At 39.8% G+C, this 24,626-nt stretch overlaps 2 protein-coding genes across 4 annotated transcripts; both read right to left on the bottom strand.

Annotated features, from left to right (window-relative positions):
• Positions 1-359: 359 nt before the first annotated feature.
• On the bottom strand, positions 360-12,114 carry LOC131234996 (chloroplastic group IIA intron splicing facilitator CRS1, chloroplastic). Of its 3 annotated transcripts, XR_009165876.1 has the most exons (9): positions 11,292-12,114; positions 8,496-8,991; positions 7,696-7,826; positions 5,623-5,973; positions 4,544-4,700; positions 4,090-4,382; positions 3,908-3,967; positions 2,733-2,878; positions 360-1,067 (listed from the first exon to the last, which is right to left on the bottom strand). XR_009165876.1 is itself a non-coding variant. In XM_058232045.1 (8 exons), exons 1-8 carry the CDS (start codon positions 12,030-12,032, stop codon positions 2,822-2,824), a joined length of 2,286 nt encoding a protein of 761 aa, XP_058088028.1. In that variant the 5' UTR covers positions 12,033-12,114; the 3' UTR covers positions 2,488-2,821. The 3 variants fall into 3 exon arrangements, 2 of the variants coding, with proteins under 2 accessions (XP_058088028.1, XP_058088029.1); XM_058232045.1 differs by lacking the exon at positions 360-1,067 and having other exon boundaries at positions 2,488-2,878; XM_058232046.1 differs by lacking the exon at positions 360-1,067 and having other exon boundaries at positions 2,801-2,938.
• Positions 12,115-14,451: 2,337 nt separating this feature from the next.
• On the bottom strand, positions 14,452-22,974 carry LOC131235343 (protein SAR DEFICIENT 1). The gene is made up of 8 exons (XM_058232496.1): positions 22,725-22,974; positions 21,714-21,789; positions 20,813-20,886; positions 19,660-20,156; positions 16,837-16,997; positions 16,504-16,698; positions 16,315-16,408; positions 14,452-15,497 (listed from the first exon to the last, which is right to left on the bottom strand). Exons 1-8 carry the CDS (start codon positions 22,811-22,813, stop codon positions 15,250-15,252), a joined length of 1,434 nt encoding a protein of 477 aa, XP_058088479.1. The 5' UTR covers positions 22,814-22,974; the 3' UTR covers positions 14,452-15,249.
• Between the last annotated feature and the right edge of the window lie 1,652 nt (positions 22,975-24,626).

Raw genomic sequence — 24,626 nt, 5'->3', positions numbered from 1 at the left:
GCATTATTTCAATACAGTTATTCTTTTATAAACCATCAAAAGTGGGCTCCACTATCCGGCCACTTTAATTCGAGTTACGCATAGGCCATGTGTATAAGTTCTGAGTGCCTGTGTATCATCCATCACACTGGCAGAGTACCAAAAGTTTTTCTCTTTCAATCCCTGCATATCAAGAGCTTGAGGTTTGCTTGAAGACATCTCACCTATTGCAATGCGATAAATCAGAACTTTAGCTTCTGAATCTGGATTGCCTTTCAATGATCCAAATAATTTATCAGATGAGTCTCAACTTCTATGGTGGATATAAAACAAACAAGGCATCTTACGTTGGAATTTTTTCCAGGCATTCCCCATCCAAGCGGAGATAAAAAGTTTATGTTATTGGAAAAATCCCCACTCCAATGGCTAAATTCCCAATTACAATACTTAGGGATGTATGTGAGCAAATCTGTATAAGCTTTTATATGAATTCAGGGTGATGTATCCTAAGATGAGCCCAGCATCCCCAACTTCCTCCTGCCCTCAACATGAATAAATCTCCGTGCATCTCATCTTCTACTCAAGACCATCCTCACTTCTCTAGCAAAGGAGCATCTCCTGAGAGAACATGGCAAAACAACATGATTGCAGTTTCTATTGGCAACGAGATCATATCTCCCATCCCACCCAACAGACTCTGGAAGGCGATTGTAAAAGACTCCCACAACCTCATGCCCAAGCTTCTACCTGACATAGCATCTAGCATCGTCGTTCTTGAAGGAGATGGTGGGGTCGGGACTATCAGGCAGTCCAACTTCACAGTAAGGTAATATTTTCGCATTAGCTAATCTCCTATGTTCCATTTCCTAGTTTCAACTTCAATATGAAAGCAACAGGAAGTATTTGTTTTGTTGAGTTTGCAGCCATCAAGGACTTCCGCTACTGGAAAGACCATGTGGATGCAATGGATGATGAGAAGCATGTGTTCAAAAACTCTGTTGTTGAAGGTGTTCCGATTGGGAAGAAAGTGAAATCTACATATTCTGAGCTCCAGTTCTGATGGGGAGTTCGAGACTATCAATGATAGCCTGCACACAGAAGAAGAAACCAAAGAGATAATGGGAGGGATGGCAGGCATGTGCAAGGCAGTAGATGGCCATCTCCTTGCAAATCCAAATGCATATCCCTAGCTTTGGCTATATAGGAGAGATTGCAGTCTAGTTCCCATACAAATAAGCTATTGAAAGACTTGTCTCAGGCATGTGTTAAGATCTTTGTTAGTGATTTTCTTGTGTTTGGACAGTGGAAAAGAATTGTGCGCATAATGTGTTAGTTTATCATTGAAATAGGAATATGACTCAACGAAGTTGCTTTTTACTAAAAAAAATAAATCAAAGTTAGACTTTGTGCAAAATGCAGTTAAAAACATTCCGTTAGAAGTTACTGCATTAGACAGGTGATCAGTGTCAGAAGCCATACCAACAGCTAGAGCTGTACACGAGTTGAGCCGAGCCGAGTATTGCCCAGCTCGTGCTCGGCTCACACTGCCTGAGTCCCAACTCGTACTCGGCTCGGCTCGGCTCGTCCGAGTTCGAGCAGATATCGAGCTTGCTTCTCTCAATGCAGGGAACGGAAGATGGAAACAATAGACACCGATATTGCCATGGTCCAGGAGGAGAGGAGAAAGGAGCAGGAGCTTGCTTCTCTCACTGCGGTTACCTTCGATGCCGATCTTTATGGGGGCAGCAACCGCTTTGAGGGCTATGAGCAGTCGATCCCTGTCAACGAAGACGAGGAAGATCCGGATGCCGGGGAGCGAGAGGTTGCCAGGAAATTGGCATCTTACACTGCACCTAAATCGGTATTGAAGGAACTACCAAGAGGAATGGGTGGGGATGATATTGATGATTTTGGTTTTAAGAAACCGCAGAAAATCATCGATAGGGAGGATGATTATAGGAAGCGGAGGCTCAACTGGATAATCTCACTAGACAGGAATGATGCTTTTGCAATGGGGGACAAGACACATGATCCTTCTGTGAGGACTTACAGGGATATTATGAAGGAGGAGGCATTGAAGAGAGAGAAAGAAGAGACATTGAGAGAGATTGCTTAGGGTTTTTTGTTTTGGGTATATATACCCCTGGTCGAGTACCGAGTCGAGTCTATTTCGAGTACTATTTGAGTCGAGCCGAGTTGAGCAGAGTCAAGCTCGTGCTTGGCTCGAACTCAATTTAAGCACCAAAAATCAGCTCGTGCTTGGCTCGAACTCATTCCGAGCAGAGTCGAGTCGAGTCGAGCGAGTTAACGAGTATACTCTGCTTGTGTACAGCTCTACCAACAGCCCACGATAAGGGAAAATATCATCATCTAATCTTTGATTGGATGCAAATTGAAAATGGGTTTAGTTTGATGAGTTTTATTTATTTATTTATTTATTTAATCAAGTGTGAACTGGTTCACAGAAAACAGTTGAATTGGTTCATCTAAATCAGCTGGTTAGTCCAGTTTAACAGATGAAAACTACTAAACATTTTATTCTAACAAATACCTATACATGCTGCTTCCAGGTGAACAGGGTTAAACTGGCCTGCTCGATCCGGTTGAGTTTATGAGACAATGGCATAAAACATCAATGAATGGATAGACGGTATACATACAAAAAAATTGGAACATGATGCAGGAAGCGTTCTTTGTAGACTTAACAAACATTGGCCAATGACATTCCACTTAAGAGGAGATGGAGACCTTACCACATCATCATTCCAATACTCATCGGATACTCGAGCAAGTCTCCTTTGAGAGAGTCATTGCATAATACGTCTTGCTAGAGTCGTGGCTCTTACGGGTCCTTGGGTTTGCATTGAACTAGTTCCTCACTTTTTTCTTGAATTTCTCTCTGCAAATTTCAATAGATGAGTTATGGTATGAAGACTTCAATTTTCAGATTTCTCTATATCTACGTGCGAACAGATTACACATCAAGAAATGAAGAATCAAGACTTCTGACATAACACCCAGTAATAGCTGCTTGGCCAAATGGCTATAATACTGAGGCATGATCGCCTACAACTGGTTGTATACTACAACCCAGTTTTTCATGCCTTCAAAATTTTGGTTTCCAATTTGTCCATTGAAAAATTGTGCAGTTTCAAGGACAAAATGCTTGCAAAGAAGGGTTGTAGGTTAAGTTCATACCTACAACTAGTTGTAGGTGATCAGTTCGACAAAAAAAAAAAGAGTATGATCTGGTGCAAATGCATTGTACCATATTATGATCCAATCGCTGTGCATTGGGCCAGTGGCAGATCTTCATCAATCTGTACAGACATGTTGGGAGCCACCTTGGATTGCCCACCAGATAAGCCCTTAACCATGCGTTCAATGGATTTCAGATGAAAGCAAACCATAGTTTAAAAACTTGAAAAACTCAATTTCGTCACAATTTGCTTAAGATTTGTGAAAAGAACTAGACTCGACAAAACTCGGGGAAAAAAAAAACACCTCATGGAAAAAAAAAACTCAACTAGACTCACCAAGAATCAACAACATTCAAATATTGTTTTATTTTAAATGTAAAACATTACAAAAAAAATAAAAAATAAAATAAACATAGAAGCAACTCAACTAAGTTACACGAAAACAAACCTTCAAGTTTTTTGAGTTTTTAAACCTTGATGCAAACTGTTGCCTACAACTTCAAGACAGTTCACAGGCTCTTGATTAGATGGTTAGGATTGTTTGATTAGGGCTGTTTCAGGGCCATGGGCAATCCAAGCATGCGTACACAATGCAGATGGTCCAATTGTGACAATCTTGACCATCCACATGTATAGCATATATGGTGCATGATAGTTGCACCCATTCATTCCTTTGTTCCAATGCGTAATTCACAGCTTGCATATAGAAAGTGAGAAGGTAAACTCACTAGTTTGTGTTTCAAATTCCAGATTGTCCGTTGTCTCTGGTACGCAAAATACTTCAGGCACTGGAAGACATGAAAAAAGGACCAATTCAGACGTCGCCAAAAATTGGATCAGCACTTTTATTGCTGAAGAACGCCTATCAAAAGGAAAAAGAAGTGAAAAATATAAGAAATGGTGTAATTACTCCTCGTCTCTGCATTTCAATAGATCGCTGTAACGCTTCTTTTTTTGTCAGTAGATTTTCAGGCAGTAATTTTACTGGGCGCCTGTAATTTTTCCCACGGTAAATGATTATAGCATGGCCTTTTCTTAGCTTCTCCACAAAGACCAAAATCCCACCACTCTCAATTTCCAGCAATATCGCAGTATTCATAACTTGTGAAAATGATTTCTGCATTGAAACTACTTTCACAACTTCTCTATGTTTCCAATGCTGATGTATGCTTCCAATTATGCCATCATATATACCACGTCTCCCTGTATGGTTTTTGACAAATTAGAACAAATGAAGCCAACAAAAAATTTCTTTTTTTCTTTTCTGGAAGGTAAAACCAAAAAATTTCAGATTTTACTTTGTGGGAATACAGTCAGGAATGATGGTGGATGACAATATAGAATCCAAATAGAATTACCCTTACCGAGCAATAAGATTTCATCCATTTTCAGACCTATATTTCGGAGAATTTGTCTTTCCTCTTCAGTTAGCATTTCCTGATCAGATGCTGCATCTGCAGGGCTCCATGAGGAATTAAGCTTAGCCAGCTGTTTCTCTGATCTCTCTGTCTTCAGCTTAAGCTGTGCATATATTGAAAACTGCAACTTAGTGTCATTCATTCCATTTAAAAATGGGGAACCTGACCTGAGGGTAGCATTCCAATTTCCTTCTCTGATGTGCTGCAGCAAAATTTGACATGTGGCACAACTTGCAACCTATTTATTGGGCTGGTCCATCATAGATGAACTGCTTCCACAAATCACACTGATTGGATGATCCTGTGTGTCCAGTTGGAGGACTTTTTCCATTCAATGCTGTGTTGGCAACACTCTTTCTATCTATTTATAGGCAATCAATTGTACAGTCAATATTCTCCAATTGGTGATTCTTCTACCATGAGTCCATGACAATCAGTGGTGGGACCCATCAAGTGAATAGTCCACATCATGCACCTCTGTCACTTGTCCAAATTCAGAGCAGTGCATCCGAGAAGTGACATTGATGAACGACACTCAGGTTAGAGTTCCTTTTATAGACAGCTATAACAGAGAGAGTAGCTCATAATTAAGAAAGAGGAACAAAAAAGCCCTGATGCATCAGAATGTGAATGGTGCCCTGACACACCAAATTAACAAATTTATATCATGGTTTGGCCATCCAGATTGTTGATCTTGTAGTACATGAACTCCATGCTGGGGATGGGTAATTTTTCAAAATCCTCTCATATTAGAGGATCCTAACCCTTTGATCAATGGCTCACAAATACAGGGTTAAGAAAAAGTATATCAAAGGACCAGATCATAAGCCAAAGATTGGCTAGGATCTGCCAATCTCGAATATTTTTGGGCCATTCCCCATCTGTGGCAGGTGCCATAAAACCAAAGACCTGGATCAATGAACCATGAACCCACTATTAAGAAATGGGCACAGCAGGAAACTATTCACCTTCTGATGCATCAGGACTCTATTAAGTCTTTTTGAATAAAACACTCGAAATCTTACAATCAGCAGTTTATGCTCTTGTTTTCTCAATTCCTTCTCCAATCGATCTTTTTCAGCTTCAATTCGAACTTTAATCTCCCAATTTCTGTCCATCGGGTGCCCACGTTTTGTTTGGATATCATGAAATTCTGAAAAAGTTCCACTCGTGCGGGTGCTGGGTGATGTTTCTTCAGAAACTCGAAATGATTCAACTGCCTTTAATCGAGCATTTTCTTCTGCCAGTTGCTGGGTTTTAAGCTCTATTTCCCTCTCAGCAATCATATTTGCCACACTACGAGGAAGAAAATCCTTCCCCCTATAGAGTATGATAAAGAACTTGTTCCGTAATATTAGAACTCCTCCAGTGAGACGCTGCATTCATGGGCTTCAATGTCAGTCACATGAAGCTTCACCAGATGGAGAAATATCAACAGGAAAATAGTCAAAATATGCTAATCTCTGATGGGGGGAAAAAAAACCATATACATGGATAAAAGACAGAATCAGAAAACTAATGCAGGGGCATTTTCACGCTAAGCTCAAGATGGGTGGCCAGTGAGATGCAGGGGCACACTCGGGGTGGGTGGGCCGTGTGAGGCAAGTGACTCGTGTGAGGCGGAACCCATGTGATGTGGGGCCCACGAGGGGGGTTCGGCCAAGGACTTAACCCATGAGATGTGGGGCATGGGCTATGAGATAAAGGGATTGATTCGCCATGCTCTATCAGTTCAAGCTTTTAGAGCAAGTGGTTAGTTGTCTTGCATCAAAGTGGTATTAGATTGGGAGGTCTCTTGTTCGAGACTCTTTATCGGGGATGATTAGTGCCGGTGCATTTTCATACTAGGCTCGAGTGGGGTGACCCCTAAGATGTAGGGGCACACCCAGGGTGGGCGGCCCAGGTGAGGCAGGTGGCTCATGTGAGGTGGAACCTATGTGATGTAGGGCGTATGAGGAGGGTTCGGCCAAGGACCTAACCCATGAGAAGTGAGTCCGACCCGGTCACAAGCACCGAGTCGGGTCGAGTGTGGCAGGTATCCACAGGCTGAAATCACAGCTCAAAACCTAAGTGCACCTACTGGAATTGCAACCTCTCCATCAACTACACGGCATCTTAGATCTGAAATGTAAAATCTGGGTTTTCTTATATGTTTGAGTCGGGTTTCAGATTGAGTTGAGTTAGTACCAAGTTTGATTTCCAGGTCTGAACGAGTCAGACGAGTCGAGTTTGCTGAGCCGAGTCGTCCCGTACCTAGCTCTAGCTCTAGACCAATGGGGCCAACATTTTGTTAACCAGACTATCAATCTTGTCTTTTTTCTAGTCAAATGCTGTATTTTTCTTAAACATCTGGTTTTGGGCCACTAATTGAAGGGTTTAGAATCTTATAGTCTAGAAGGTTTTTGGTATCCCCATCCATAGGCCCATCGGATCAATGATCTGGATCATCGTACCATTGGCCCCACTTGCATGGAGTGGGGACATCGGGACACTATTTATGTCATGATGCATAAGAACCAATATATATATATATATATATAGATATATATATATATAATAGCAGAACCAATAAATCTTTTTTTTTTTTAATAAGTAAAATCCAATGAATCTTCTTATGTAATAAAATTTAATTCCTAAAAAATAAAAGAATCAATCCTCCATCCTAATAGAACCAAGTTTTTTCAGTAATTATTTCCCCACCTGATTAGGTATTCCATCATCATCATCATCATCACACACACACACACACACACACACACACACACACACACACACCAAAAGGCTTTGGCCCGTAACAGCTGTTACAGCCCCATAATGATCAGTTATGGGGCTGTCACAGTTCCCTTCTTTTTTAGTCGTGACGGTAACGGCATTGCTGTTATTGAATACCTCGTAATGGCTTCACAAATCCTGTTCGGCCAGTTCAAAACATGAAGTCATGATTGCTCAGCAAAGTTTCAATGACCGGCTCCCCACCCGACATCAACCTTCCTTTACCCGGGCTGGGGACCAGCTAGCGGATCATCACCAGGTGGGATTCATACCATTCAGGTTTTCATATTTGCATAATATTTAATGAACTGAGTAATCAAACTTGCCTTGAGTTCCCATGCCATTTGTGCGTTATTCGTATTTGGAATTCCCCACTTCACTGCAATTTTTACTATAAGACTTTTTTCCCACAACTTCAAGATAGCAGCAGCCAAGCCTTGAAATCTTGTGTTTCTCCCTGTTGTAAGGTAAGAATTATATGTAAAAAGAACTGTAAAATGCTAAAAAGAACTCACGAACACACGCATATATGTATGTGTGTGTCAGTGAAAAGTGGTCATCCATTTGAACCAAATAGCATGTTAACTCTGGGTTTGGAAGTGCTGTTTAATTGAATTGCAGTAATTAGTTTTCACAGAGAGAAAATTACCTGATGATAATTACTTGAGTATTCATAATGTGGAAGTAACCTGAAATTGCAGTTCTTTTCATATCGAGTCCAACTTGAAAGTGACATGAGTATTAAGGGTCCGTTTGGACGCAAGTTTCACAAGAGGGGTTTTCCCACAAAAGAAGTCTGTATCAACTTTGTCAGTCAATTTTCTGAAATCCGACTGGTTTTGACGAGTGAGCTTTTTAGCAACTATTTTATCAAGTGGGGGATCAAATAGGGTTTGCAAAAGCGCATCCAAACACAATATGAAAAGGGTTTGGCTTTAAACAGAAATTAAGCATCAAACACCCCTTTTGAGGGTGCGTCCAAAAGGGCCCTGAGGTACTTACAATTTGGTTATTTCCACTTCACTGAAGTAATTATTGAATTCAATTTCAATCTTCAAAAATAAATAAATAACATTGAATTCAATTTAGTAAGCAAAACAAGTTTGTATCAGACAAAGGATATTACCAAGGACAAAGTGCGTAGGTAAGGGACGAGCAAGCTTCCGCAAGTATGTTAGTTCATCATCTGTCAGTTTTGGTCTCATACGTGGAGGGCAGAGCCTACATGGAGGCCTAAAGCCAGGAACTACTTCTGGAAGCAAGTCTGCATCTACAGGCAGAGGCTTTGACCACCACCAGTCAACAAAACGAGGTCCTAATCCATCCAATAATCTGTTAGCTTCCCTTTCGAACAATGTCCCATCAATCAATCCAGCACCACTGTCAATCCCCATAACCAAGCCAGTTGGAGGAGAATTAGAATCCTCCTCAGTGTCACTTGTATCTACCATTCCATCTTCAAAAATAGTAGTGCGATCTTCAGAATTCCTACTGACAAAATTTTCAACACTGGCAAGAGCAGAGTGCTTGGGAAAAGATTTCGAAGTTATTTGATAGTCATTGCCTCTATAAACAACCAGCATGTCTTTTTTGCTCCAAACAACCAAGCCTCCGGTCTTAGTCTGCTCAATTAATAAAAGAATGAGGTGAGCCATATATCATGTCAGGGTAGCCAAATGGACATAACAAGGGTAGTTTGGATGTCCCCTCTTTCGGCAGCAGATGGGAGGTGCTCCACCCAGATCGATAGTAAGATAAGAATGGCTTGGAGCATCCTTTTTTGACCTGCAATGAGCAGGAGGACAAATTGGCCTTTTTCCCAAGTCATTGAAGCTTGGAGCTGTTCTTATCTCCCTACCAATTTGGACCTACCATACGCATAGCATGTTGAACCAAGTCCGATGTGCCGATACATCCAAACAGGCCCTAAAAGTTATTTTCATATTCCCTAATGAAAGATCATGATGCTTATGAAGGCCAACACCTGAGTCCTAATACTTTCCATTTTCAAGCCTTGAATAAACTAAGAAGCTGAAACAATGAGTCCAAAAGTTATTTGTAGAGATTGCAAAATGCAGAAATGTTGATAGAGACTCAACAAACAGCACTTGCACTTTACAATTCATGCATGTCAGTAAGATCGGCATTCTTGGGATTGTAAATGCATTACATTACAAAATTGTCAGCATCTACTCTATTAAGCTGCCTGATTAAATTGAATTTTGAGAATTAGTTTGAATTGATTAAGGGTGCATTCAGTTGCACCAAATTTCGTGAAATATCATGAAATTTTGCACAAATTTAGACTGATTAATCATGAAATATCATGAATTTCGTGATATTTCGTGCAACCAAAAGCAACCTAAACTAAAATCACCTTAGCTCCAAAATACAATTATCTTACTTTCAAATTGGACCTGAAAGGACTGTAACTGCAATGTGAGGGCTGCTTCATCCTATGAATACTAGGAAATGCCATTACAATTTGGTCACTTCCTATGGATTGAGATGTATGTTTGCAATTCAATTCTGTTGTGTATCCGAACTCAAAAGCAATTCAATTCTGTTGCATATCCAAACACGAACTTGGACAGGACCACTTCATCCTATCATATTCTTTTTCAATTGATGACTCGATAAATTCTCCGAAGAAAACAAGACCTCGAAGAAATAAAACTGTCCATCATTCAAAAACAACTAGTGGAAACCAGATTATCCTTTCCAAGGAAAAAAGACTCCACTAGGACGTACGCAATGATGAGCATGTTTTATAGTTCATTTTCACATGGTTCAGTCATCCAATGTATAGTTTTCTTACACAGAGGAATCTGTGCATGTGGGTCCTAATCCATGGTTCGGCAATCCAAACCACTGATTTGATTTGATGGTCCCCACAGTGGATAGGGATGCCCTGGAAATATTCCTTATTGGAATATCTCAATTCTCAACCCTTCAACATGGTGGCATATAAATAGATGGTTAATGGAGCAAAAGCAGCAACAGCTCCCATTCAACGGATATCAAGAGGTTAAGATCTACTAATATGGAATAATTATGGGTTGCCCGCAATCCACATTACAGTCCATCAGATCAACAGTTCAGATAACTAAATGATGAGATCCACATACATGGTGATGATATCCTGCATGTCAGAAAACTGTGTTTGATAATGAGTAAGATCATGTAATTCCTCATCATTTATGTGTAGACTCTTTGCTGGAAACAACACGCGCACGCGCGCGCACACACACACACACACACAAATTCATGCCATCAAACGATAAATACAATATATAGGAATATAGCACAAGGGATGAGAACATACAGCATACTAGTTCAGTTGCAATTGGTTAATTTGGGAATTATATTCTCAAGATCAGTGATCAAATACACCTCAATGAACGGCAAGGTATGGCCCACCTTGCACATACATCCAACATATCATGTGTATAAAACATCCGCTCCATCAGAAAGGTTGGCCCCACTTTCAAGAATATTGAATCCAAAAATCAGGCTGATCCACTCTCATGGCCAGAAAGTGTACATCGAGTCAATCCACATGTTGCCCTCCTGATGGTTAGATCGACCTAATTCCTGCATGTAATGATCTTCAACATGTAGTCAACCTTCCCAACAGCTCAAATTTAATATACATCTGACATGTGGACCGCAACTTTACCATCCATCGAGGTGTATATGATCGCTGCTATGTTCTCAATGTGTGAATTCAGCTCTCCATTCACAATTGATACAATTCAAAGGACTTAAACAGTCTGGATTGACACACATTGTAGTGGATTGGCATACATGATGGCGGATGAGTTGCAGACATTAAACTCAGCTTCAAATTCATCTAAATTTGAAATTTTATCAGAAAACAAAAACCATCTAAATTTCATTTTAAAAGGGGAAAAAAACCAACCTCGATGATTTCCCGCGCTCTATCCATATTCCGACACAACGGCAGATCGAACTTCAACATCACAAGCTCACTCTCCCTCCATGTCTTCCTTATCTCATCAACCACATCCAAACTCACTCCAACCTTCTTAACCTTTATCCACTTCCTAATCTTCACAGCCTCCCTCCTCAGCCTCACCAATTCCGCTTCCGAAAGGCTCAACTCCGCCTTCGTCGCCACCCTCTCCTTCTTCACTCTCCAAAACACAATCTTCTCTGCCCGTGCCCATGGCATTTTCCCACCTTCATTCGATCCCGACCGTCCATCTTCGTCTTCCGCCTGTTCTCCCAACGGAACCTCAAATTCAAATCCAGATTCTATAGCCGGAGACTCCGCGCCATCGGAGGCGTCAAATTCCTGGAGCTTTGCGATGCTCTCGAGGATCTTCTTCATCGCTTGCCTGCCGCGGCCTCCTCTGACCTTCTCAGTCAGCGAGCGATCACGGCTGTAGGGTTTTCGGGTATGGTTCTTGTGGGATTTTTGGGAGAGGTCTAAGATTTTTTCTGGGGGGAGGAGGAGTGGGCCTTTAATCCAAGGGGGAGTGGGCACTTTGATGGGGGTTTTGGGAAATGAGGGAGGGAGTGGGAAATGGATGTGGGTGGTGGTATTTGGACAGTTGGATGGTGGTGGGGTTGAGGTGTGCGGTGGATATGGGCCGTTGGATGGAGCGAGATGAGGGGAGAGCGGGAGGGATGAGGGCATTTTGGGAATTTAGAGAGATTTTTTGGAGGGAGTTTTTCTTCTGTCCGAACGCCGAGTTCTTATCGGATATAAGGAATATTTTTACTGACTAGACTAGGAAATGCGGTTGATACAGAAGCGGATTGGCTGGTGTACCACACACTAGCTATATAGCTGGTGTATTGACGTCAGCAGGTTCTGTGGGTCCCATCATGATGTATGTGTTATATCCAAACCGTCCATACACTTTTATAGATCTTTTTAAGGCTTGAAACCAAAAATTAAATAGATATAACTATCAATTGGACCACACTGAAAAAGCAGTGGGGGATTAAACGTCTGCCATTGAAATCCTTTTGGGGTTCACAGAAGTTTTGGATCAATAATATGAAATTTGTTTTTACTCTTCATCCAGTCTTTTTGACGTTACGAACATATTGGATGGAAAATAAACGCTATGGTGGGCCCTACGAAAATTTTAAAGGTGAAAATCGTTATCTCGGCTGTTATTTGTGGTGTGGTCCATTTGATCTTTGGATATGATTTACTTTTCACATGATATCTAAAATGATCTCGATAAATGGATGAACGGTGTGGATATAATAAATACATCATTGTGGGGCCATGTAACTTGATCTCCTTTGAACCGTTTGTACAACGAGGAGCTCGAGGAGCGTCAGCGTTCGTCTTCGCACGACACGTACTTACATCAGCTACATAGCTGGTGTGTGGTACACCAGCCAATCCGCTTCCGGTTGATACTCGTGAGTGGGACCTGCGTGCTGGCATGGCATACTTGTGCGGGATCCGAGCCGTTCATCAGAGAATATGTTCTTATTCTAACTCTAGAATGGAAATCAATGGGCTGAGATCACTTACATCTTGATTTTGGGCCTTTTTTAACTTTCTTCAACCGTACATTTAGATCACGTTTTCAATGGAATGCTCCTAGATTTGGGGTGTATAATATGTTTGATATGGAAATGCTAATTAACGGCTCAGATTCTTTACACGTCAATTTTCTGTGTATTTCTCTTTACAAGGTGACGGTTGTGTAATGAACATTACTTTCAAACTTGATATGATGCCAATAATGTTTTTTTAAAAATTAGTAGACCTGCATTGTGAAAAAAATGTAATTAGTAGAATCATATCCAAAAGATGGTGCCATGTTGCAGTTAACTAAATCATTTATTGTCAAGATTGAAACATATTGTCAAAGAAATAGAAAACAACCATTGAAAAGATTCTCCATGATCAAAGAAAAAGAGTTAAATGGTCAATGGCAAGGCCCATTTATTAAACGGTTTGGATTTAGAAAGTTTCCTTTTCAAAGTAATCCCACGTGTTGAGGCAGTGCAACATCATACACTAAGGTATTTTTACTTTTGGAAATGAATTTTCTTTTTTCCCTCCTCATGTATTTTTGGAAATTGAGTTCAAGCTTATTGAGTTGATTTTTTGACCTTGAAAAAATTTTGAACTAAATTTGAGGTTGCCGGAGCCCGACTCAACTTGAATCGAACCCAACTCAAATCAAACTTGGATCAAACTAGTCTAGTGACTCAGTTACTTTGGTATTTATGTTGCTCAACAAGTGTTTGATAAAATGACTCAACCTAGTGTGGCCGGTGGCAATGAACGTATGCTTATAAACTAAAGACTTTTTTATTTTTCTTGATTTTTGTATTGTTTAGAAGGTGTTTGATGAAAAATTAGTAAAATCATTGCTGTTGTTTTACATACAATGAAATTTTGAAGGTACAATCCATATGTTTATGAAAATGCTGCACAGGCGAACTCAGCTCAAATTGGCCCTAGCTGCTGACCAAATCGAGCCGAGTTGGCCAGTCAGGCCCAAAGACTTGAGCCAAGCCGAGTTCAAGCTGGGGTCAACAATTGGGCAAGCTGAGCCGAGCCGTGCCCAGCTTTGACTTAGTTCGACCCATGTACACCTCTATTTGTAGCAGACCTCAAAATCATACATTAACACAAAAAAAAATCATCCAGTGCTCTTAGATCAATAAAAGTAACATTGCTTCCAGCCAGATCAAGACACTTAGGCAGTCCAAACTGTCCATATGAATTATCCAATAGGCATATAGCAAACTTCATTGGATACCGTCTGAAATTTGGTTAGCTCAAACAATCTGATCTGTCCATAAGTCAGCTTTATCTTTCACTGTCATTAATTTTTCAAGCAAATAAAAGCTTAGACTGATAGGACTATTTTTTTCATTAAATGGTTTTGAGCGTTCAGTCATAGGTCATTAATCAGATGGTTAGAATTGCATTTTCATGTGTCCGCCCATGAAATGAAATGTGCATTGGACATAAATGGACAGCTGATATTGATTGATTGGACCGTCCGAGTGTCCCGATGCACTTGATCATTCTCCACATAAAATTAGTAAGAAACGGTATGTAAATAGAAGAAATGTGGAATCAAATGCACCATCCAGTGTTTTACATTCACATATTATCTTGAAGGCCTTTACAGGGCTTGCATATATGGGGTACCCTCCACCGTGTAACTACGGCCAGATGTGGGCCCACATGATGTATTCACACCATCCAACCCGTCCATTAGATCCTTCACCTAAAAAAACTCGTAAGGAAAACTACTCATCCTGATCTGAATCTGAATTGGACCACAGGAAAGGAAAAAAGATGGGAGGGAATGACCACTCTTAAATTTCACAGGGGTATACCTGAGTCATAAAACAGTCTGATTTTTACATTGACCTTTCATCTGGCCTAGACGAAAGGTCTGAACGGACTAGATTCTATATATACAATCTGGTAGGTCCCCCACTCTAATAAACGGTGAACTTTCCCTCTCAACATGTTTCATGCGATAATGGCCCACCTGAGTTTTGGATCCTGCTGATTTTTGGGGCTGGATTTTTCTAGGTGACTCATCTGATGGACGGTTGGAATTCGAGAATACATCACTGGGCCCCACATCTGGCGGGTACCACTGGAGCGCGTCCCTACATAATATATACATTATATGTATAAAAAAAAAACCCAGAAATAGGCATAATAAAAGGCAAAAAAAAAAAAAAAGAAGAAGAAGAAGAAGAAGAAGAAGAAGGAGAAACTGAAAGAGATTGGACGGTGCCGATGAAAATAGGCCACTCATCATCATCCCGATCGCCTCTCACGTGCAAGCACCGAGGGCGGCCACTTTACATTGAAGGGTCCTGATCATCCACAACAAGAGCGAGATTCCCACTTAACGTCGATCGAAGTAGGCCACAGAGCCCGAATCATCGTCCGATGACAGATCCGAGGTGTTGTACACATGATGATTTCCCACTGCCATAGGGAGACACGTCGGACTGGGGATCCAACCGTTGAATTCCACATGTACATTGTTGGTCGAAGGTGGGCCCATCTCAGCAAAGCCCACGTTGAGATCTGTGTACTGGAGACTTGGCTGTATAATTTCATGATGCGATTCAATTGCGGCCGTCAGATCATCTGGACAATGTTTTAAGATATCAAAACCATTGGAATTTTCAGAGGCTAGGATACACTTTAGGTGGGACACCTTTTCTATTGACGCTAGGACCTTTGTTACTATCATGGGCTGCCCCTCTGGGCTTTCATGGTCCTAGCCTATTGACATCGCAAACATAATATATTTTTGGGATTTTTACCAGAAAATTCCTAAACAATGAACATTTTACAAAATAATGCCTCTACCATTAGATTTCAAGGAAAGAAATTACAAAAATTCCCTCATCCAATTTTTTTTTTAAAAATTAGTGAAAGTTGAGACTTGTGGGGCCCACATGGTGTGTGTGTGTGTATATATATATATATAGCATCCAAACCACCCAAAATATGAGCCCTACCTTGATGATGACAGGAATCAAAAATCAGGCCTATCATATCATGAGATGGGCTACACTTGAATTTGGATGTTTTGAGCTATGGATTGGCCCACCTTGCGATTGGATCTTGGTTCACACAATAATCGTCTTGCCCTGAACATGTTGGACGGGTTGCATATCAGACAAATTCCACGCGAGCCCAACAATTCTTGATCCTCCACTTTGTAAAGAAAAAAAAATAAAAATACAAGGACAACAACGCAATTTCTCCTTTGAAAAAGCACTGTCCAGGAGTTGAAGCTCTGGGAGGCACTATTTGGTAGAATCAGAACCAGGGAGGCATTTTATTGTAAAAAAACATCCCTACTCGTTGAGAATAAAGGACTTCGGCCTAGTCCAGCCCATTCGAACCTCTATTCATAGAAAACAAGGTATTTAACAAAATACAACAATCTACATACTTTGCAGTAGGGCCCACTCAGTATGTAATACATCAACCTCTTCCAATGTGGCCCACTTTTGATATGCGTCTCCCACCAACTGATCCAAATATGCCTGCAAAAATTGGAAAATAAAAAATAAAATCATTTTATGTTGTTATAAAGAGAAATGAAAATGGCAATGGATATATTGGTACATGGAAATTTTACCTTAGGCATTCCACTTAGATCATGTGCCGAGTACTTTTGACCGTTGATTTCAGCCCCCAAAACTTGACAGATAGGATTTAATACAATGGTCCAGTGCGGGCCACGGTGCAAGTATCGCTTGTTGCCCATCATGCATGTAAGGGCGTGCTTGATAGTTCCTTCCCATATTTTGTCCGACATTCCTCCGCCGAGTATCTGATGATAATGTTCGCATTGGAAATGGACGATGATGATTAATACACACAATTATGGAATATCTGATATATGTATATACACTCAAATCCAATGGCCTAGATAATAGAATCCATTGAAATGAAAAAAAAAAGGTGTTACCCTTCGGAGTTCGATGGGATTGATGACCCATAGTTTCAAGAAGTCTTGGACGGTGGTGATGCTGGCGGCCGCTAGCTTTTTGTGGAACGCTCCTTCTTTCCCTATCTTCACAAGACGCCATACCTCATCATCTAGAGCGGGCGGATAATGCTTTTTATACACTGTATAAAAATATAAAATTTTTATTAATTTTTTATTATTTAAAATTAATTAAATTATCATAAGACTGGTTGTCTTATGGTGACTCACCGAGTCAATAGAGTCCTAAATAGACTCAATAGGCTGTATGATCTAAAAAATCATGAAAAATTATGCACAAAATATCTAAAAACACTTGATAGGTCCCACCTGAGTTTTAAAATGACCTAAAATTAAGTATAACCCTTATCAAATGGGCCAAACAGAATGAATAAACTTAATATCTAAACCACATCTCACTTGGCCCTATATACAACGAGAAAGGTTTCAATGGGTAGGCATCCACTCCCAACTGTTATTGATGGTGTGGCCCACCTATGCCAAGGATTAGCACGATTTTTAGGTCCATGGCTCACCATGGAAGGGTGCATCTGCTGTATATAAGATAGATGTTCCTCATTCATCAAGATGGGGCCCACAAATTTCTAAATAACTCTCTCTCTCTCTCTCTCTCTCTCTCTCTCTATATATATATATATATATAATGTATTTTATCATTAAGTTATGTCATGATTAAAAAAAAAGCAATATTTTAAAATTCAACCCAGCTATCTAAAATGTCACGTTTATATCGTGATGATATTGTTTAGTATTTCTAGCATGTTATCAGAAATTTTCTAAGGCTAGTCTCAGCCATTGACAGCCTTATTTATTTATTTATTTATAATGTACTTAGATCATCATTGGACACTAGTAATAAAATACGAAATCATATAATTAGAGTGTACGGTCCAATACGGTCCTCAAGTTTTAAGTGGCAGATATTGGAAAAGCAAAAGGAATTAATATGGTTTTTTTTAATTATTATTATTATTTTTAAATCATTCATGGTGTCATGATTCAATGAGTATGTATGCATGAGACATGACCCAGTAAAGCATGGCCCCAGATATGATTGGTCCCACATCTCATTGTCATCTGACCTTTGATTTGAATTAAAAGAAAAGTGCCGTGTCAAAGAGATGAGATCCTGATGCAAAGTACCAATAAAATGTCCAAAATGCACCCCGAAATATCTTCTCTCTCTCTTTTATTTTTATATTGAGAAATCAAAAAAAAATCTTTTGGTGGGACCCATGTTACAAGGACCACTTGCTAATTGTTTTCTAATTTCCAGGGATGTGTAATACCATACACAACCACAGAGGGAACACGTGCACATGTGTATAAGATCTGAGCTTTCTACGAATTTGGAAATAATGCTTAGATCTCCAATTCAAAGAATCAGACAATTTCACTGTTCAGGTGGGCCACACCGTACAGTGAATGTGGACAGTTGTTATCTCTCTTCTGAACCATCTACATGTGGACCTCAAATCAAAAGGTTAAGATTGTCCTCTTTAGGAGAATTTTTGAGAGAGAGTCTATCAACAGTAGGAAATAACAGATAAACGGTGTAGATTACCAAACAATGGGCCCCAATTTCCAGAATTGAAAACCCACGTATGAAGTTCAAAGATATGGACCATGTGTATTCTATAATAAATTTCGTTCTTGCCCTTTTGTTGTTATCGTTGACTAAAGTCAACATCAGCCAATGACGTCAATATATTGGCCCCCAAGAATGGTCAACAGTCAAACAAGAACTAAAAGATGCTCTTTGCGACGTGGGAATAGTAGAAAAAGACAATTTAAGAGTCAAAAATCAAAACAAGTAGTGGCGTGTACGTGTTCATGATCTAGTCCATTCATCAGGTGGGCCACGCAGTCATCTGCTCTGGTCTGAAAATCAGGTCAATCCATTCATCAGGTGGACCACCTGTTTCCAAAGAAGATGGACTGTTAAAAGACATTGATCGATACTCCACGTGTGCGGACTGTCATGTTTACACGGTGAGCCCCACCTGATGAACATCTTGGATCATTTTCACATCGGTATGCATGAAAGGAGGAGGATTCTCTACCAATAGGAATGGCCTTAGAATGGATTTTCTTGATGATGCCTTTGAAAGCCAGTGATTAGTATAAGTATAATCCAATTGTTAGCATGATACATTGGTCCATGCCTTGGATTTATTTAAGTGATTACCCAAAATAAATATAGAATTAAAATAACAACAATATTGCTTGTGTTTGGTTGCACCAAATATCAAGAAATTTTGTTACTTTGGACTAAATTAGACTAATTAATTATAAATTTGATGATATTTCATGATATTTGGCATAACGACAAATCTCATTCTTAGTGATTTCTAGGCAACTGAACTAAAATTTGAAATCTTGCAATAATACCATGTATATATTTTTTAGATTATTGCCCCACTGATATTTGGTCCAATAATATCACTCAATATGTTATGGTTTGATTGAGGGTGCGTTTGGTTACACCAAATATCATGAAAATTTTGATATTTTGGACAGAACTAGACTAATTAATCATGTAATTTAGTGATATTTCATGATATTTGGCATAGCGATCAAATCTCGTTCTTGGCAATTTCTCAACAACCAAACTAGATTTTGAAATCTTGCAATAATACCATATATTTTTTATATTATTGCTCCCACTGATATTTGATCCAACCAAACACACCCTAAGATAACAAATTTCACCCATGAATATTAGTTTAAGTGACACAACAAAAGAAGGACATGAAAACAACTTCACCAAGATAATAAACTTACGCTCTCCGCGATGATCCCTAACTGAAAACCGTTCCGTCTTTGCTTCTTTGATCCTCCTTCCTTGTGAAGTCTCTCCAACCACCCGTGCACCAATCCTGAAGTTCCGACTCCGAATCCAGCTTGAATTATCAGTAATCTCAATTTCTCCAACGGGCGCAACACCATCTCTCATCGTGATCATCACATCGCCCGCGAGCAACGGCCTTTTCCCGGCCCGCTCGTGCACAATATTGTTCTCGAATTCCTCAGCGGTCCAATCGTCACGGTCCTCAGGAGGGAAGTCTCCATCTAGGATGACAAGCTCTACTTTTATTGGGAGAGGGTGGGCCATCATCGGGACATTTTTCCTGCCACTGGTGTCGACGAGGAGGATTTGAAGTGGCTTATTGTCCTCATCTTCTATCTTGCTTCCCGTGAAGAGTGGAAGTGAGAGTTTCTTGCTAAACATGAGTTGGAAGCTCGATTCTTCCGGGGCTTTGATTCGCATTGAGGGTGATCTAGAAGGGAGAAAGAAAACAGCTTGTTGTTAGCTTCATGGTAAGTGGCATGTGTGCAACAAACTTGGCACGTGCGGGAATGTAGGCAAAAGATACCATGTTAGGACATGAAGATCACTAAAAATTTCATAGGTCCAATCCAGCCTTAAAAACAAACATGTAACCATCTGATCTAGAATCAACACTTAAACAGTCCAATGGATTGATCTAGGCTATTCATGAGGACCAACATACATTCACTGGCTACCAACTGATCTGCTGATGTTAACCATCTGATCAGTGGCCTCCAATTATATGGATGGTCAAGATCATTTGTAAAAAGTGGGCCTAACTAACAATTAGATCCGTCTATTAATTAGATAGTTCACTTCATGAATTGGTTATGATTCTAAAGAACACTTCTATTGGGCAATTCTACCCATCCCATCCAGGAAAAAAGGATAGCTAAAAAAATTGGTTGAATCGCTTATTTTTGCATGGTAGCCCTTGAAATGTGTTCTAGACTCAATGGACAGTTTAGATTGACCTATTGGATTGTCCAAATTAAAGTTACCTGATGCAACTAGGACCATTGTAAATTACCATGCTCAGAGGGCATTGGAAAATTTCTCTAAATAAATAGAAGGGGAAAATGCCCACAAGTATCATGTTCATACCTATAAAGAACAGTGCGTGTGTTGCGTGCAGTGCATGAGGCACGTGTGACGCCACGCTCCACCTCCTCCTGGACCTGAATATGCATAAGATTGTATTAAAATTATAATATCTAGAGATTAAAGAATGATGAATGATTGAGAAAAGCATGAAATAATATAATCTTCTGCTCTTATTCTTTTCATGTCGCTAGAAAGATAATTTTCAGATGGAATCTTAAGGTTTACTAAGCCCATCCAAGGAATTAAACAGCGCGATTCGTGCTGTGGCCCACCCCACTGGCTGAAAAGCTTGGATCTTGTAACCGTCTGCCATATTCGCACATGTGTTTGATGGACATGGCTCTAAGCGTGGCAAGACTTTGCAAAACTCATGCAGTGCAATTGATTTCAATATTCTATTAATACATCGCCATAAATTTCAGTTTAGAATAACATTATACAGGTGTATGGCTAATGTATCATATAAGGGGCCGTTTGGATTTGTGGAACTTGAAAATGGATGAGATTTCTATGAAAGAGTTCAAAAAAGACATCCTTGCTTCTCTCAAAGAACTCATTTATAAGAGAGTTCTACGGCACATAGATTTCTCAAGTGAACCATGACATACAAAGATGAGAACTTTAGATTTCCATGAAATCAAGTTTTGATTCCATGCATCCAAACAAACCATCTTGCCCTATAAGTTCAGGTGATGTTTTTTAAATTTCCACTTGGAACATGGAAAATGGCAAGTAGGAGCATGAAACTAGAATAATCTTATTTAGATTAGACAAGTGGATTAGGACTAATACACTTGTATTAAGATAATGGAATCCCAACTTCTTACTCTTAAAACAAAGAGCAAATGCATTTGATTAATTAGCAGTACTGGGCTTTAAAAATAATGTTTGGTCCACCTACCACCCTCCGAAGCAATGGCTCCAAGTTGGCACATAAGCTTTGAAACGATTTCACCATCACAGCTTCTCTAATTACACTGTCAAAAATCAAGGAAAACCCATATCAGTACATGCAATCCTCACCTAGACATTACATAACTTACATAGAAATATTAAAGGATACACAAAAGCCAAAGGCTACTATCATCACAATATTGCTTCTGTGTGTGTGTGTGTGTGTGTGGGTGTGTGTGAAACTACAAATACACAGTATTTGATATGCATGTTATGTATGCAAGTATGCATCTGTCTACACAAAATTAAATTTCAAAAACACCATAAGATTTCTATTATCGACAACAGTAAAATCGGTATAAAATTTACTTATATCTCTATTAATTTTGTGTAAATATGAATCTATATACATATGCACATACACAAAATTTGATTTATATATATATGCATCATGATCATCATCACCATCTAAGCCTTATCCCTACCAATTGGGGTTAGCTATGTAAATCGTGTTACCCTATCAAGGATCAAAACATAAAATTGTCAGGACTTATGATAAAACTAGTGGCCAAAATTCGATATCTGCTGCGAACCGGATACAGCCTTCTTCCTTTATACGGGCTTAGGACTAATAATGAAAGATAGAAGTTTCATCAACAGAGTTCTGAATATGTGATTTATGTACGTATTGAAGTATGTGTGTATGCATTAAATTGTAAAAATCATGTATTAAGATTGGTGTAAAAAGCTAATTACCAATCTTCATATTTAAAAAAGAGGCAATCTTAAAAACGCTCATGTGATAGTGCAAGAACACAAAAATACATCATTAATCTAGTTCAAGAAGGAAAAAAAAAAGAAGCATTCTGATAGATAGAAGATTGCACTAATATATATTAAAAAAAAAAAAACCAAATTAGAAAGTTTTATGAGATCAATTAAGAAAACCAACATAAAATGAGATTTAAAAAGAAAAGAAGAAGAAGAAAGTTTCGGTCTAATTAAATTGGTCACGGACGTTGATATTGACGGTGTGGTTCGCATTCGTTTCTCCTCGGGGCGATCTTGGTCGTTGGTAGATTCATCGAAGAGCCTTTTGGCAGCCATTTTTCGAAGCAGATAGTTTGAGAGAGTTGATGAGTAAGCAAAGAGAAGGAAGAGAATGGGATGAGAGGCAAAGGAAGGGGTAGTTAAATAGTGGTAAATGACTTGCGAAAAGGAAAAACATATAAAAAATGGATGAAAGAAAGTTCAAGGAAGGAGATAGGAAATAGCAAGGCAGGTGATCGAGGGATTGAAATGACCTAGGTCCTTGTGATGCAATGGCCGTTGACGTCAGTTTGCAAGTCTTCCTTCTCTCTCTCCCTCACAAGACGGTGCTGCCCCGGCCTCACCTAAGACAGTGTGACGCTTACCGTGGGGTCCACCTTGATGTATTTATTTTAAATCCAGGTCGTCCATCCGTTTTTTCAGATCATGTTAGGTCATGAGCCCAAAAGCAGACTCAATTCTCATTTGGACCATACCATAGGAAATAGTGGTGATTTCTATTAATGGACTAGAAAGTTTTGGATCAAGATGATATTTGTTTTTTTACCTTCATCTAGGTTTATGTAATCTTATCAACAGGTTGGATGGAAAATAAACATTACGGAAAAATTAATGTGGGCCCTAGGAAGTTTTTAATGGTAGGTCGTTCAATCACCAGTTTTTCCTATAGTATGGTCCAATTGAGATTTGGGCTTCTGAATTTTTGGGATAATTTCATAAAATGATCTGGAAAAACGGATGGACGGCGTAGATTGAGAATAATAAATACATCAAGTTGGGCCCCACGGTAAGGGCCGCATCGTCTTGGGTGATGCCGGGGCTGCACCTAATCCTCTCCCCTCTCTCTCCGCGTGAGGAGTTTGTTTAACCTCCGTCGCTACTCAGGATCCCGGTATCCATCACCCCATCAGGCCCACGTGCTGAGATTTTATTCTGATCAGAACGGTTCAGGTTCTGAATTCTATGGTATTAGAGTTATATTGAGAAAAATCCTATGATACGATGATTATTCTATCAAGTATGTGTAGATGAATCTAGAATGTTAAAGAGAAAACTTTCAATGGCCCACTCTAACTGATACATCGACTAGAGGATGATCATGTATTAGGTGGTTTATGATTATGCATTATTTTTTATAGTGATAAAAGTATGAACGGTTCAGATCATCTGACCATCTATGCTTGTGGGCACAAGTTGGCAACACATGGTGGCGATTCTGAGTCGCACGGAGGCAAAACTAACTCCCCCCGCGTGAGTTTGGTTTGTCGGGATTGATTCTTGCATCTGTCCCGACACTAATCCAATCGTATATAAAATCATTGGGCCCACATTCCGAGATGACCCGATGATTGGACCACGAATCTCTGGATATTATGTCGATATGGGCCATCTTAAGGAACTTAGATTGTACGGATGATTCTGAACATTTGAATACGCAGATGAATTTAACATTTAAGAGAAGATTTTCCGTAGCGCAATTTAACTGGGAAATCGAAGGTCAGGATATCACTACGTTGATTATAGACCCCATCATTTATTTATGATAGTACCGAAAAGATGAACGGTTCAGATCACCTGCATGTGAGCACTAATTGGCGATCCTTAGTCGCGACAAACAGAGAACGAACTCTGGCCGTGTGAGTTTGGGTTGTTGGGATATTGACTGCGTTTAAAGAAAAAGTTAAAAATAAAAAACAGAATATGAAGAAAAAGAGGCACATATTGCATCTATCCCAACCCTAGGGCAACCGCTTATGTGCTGAGATGGACCAGTGATTAGATGGACGCGGATGGAAGCCGATTGGGTGGTGACCCCAACACCAACCAGCAGCTAGGTCCATGATGGGTGCTGTGGGACCCACCATGATGT

This window comes from Magnolia sinica, chromosome 19 (genome assembly GCF_029962835.1).
Source record: "Magnolia sinica isolate HGM2019 chromosome 19, MsV1, whole genome shotgun sequence".
Taxonomy (NCBI): domain Eukaryota; kingdom Viridiplantae; phylum Streptophyta; class Magnoliopsida; order Magnoliales; family Magnoliaceae; genus Magnolia; species Magnolia sinica.
The sequence above is the reverse complement of the archived record's forward strand: the minus strand, read 5'-3'. Positions and strand labels throughout refer to the sequence as shown.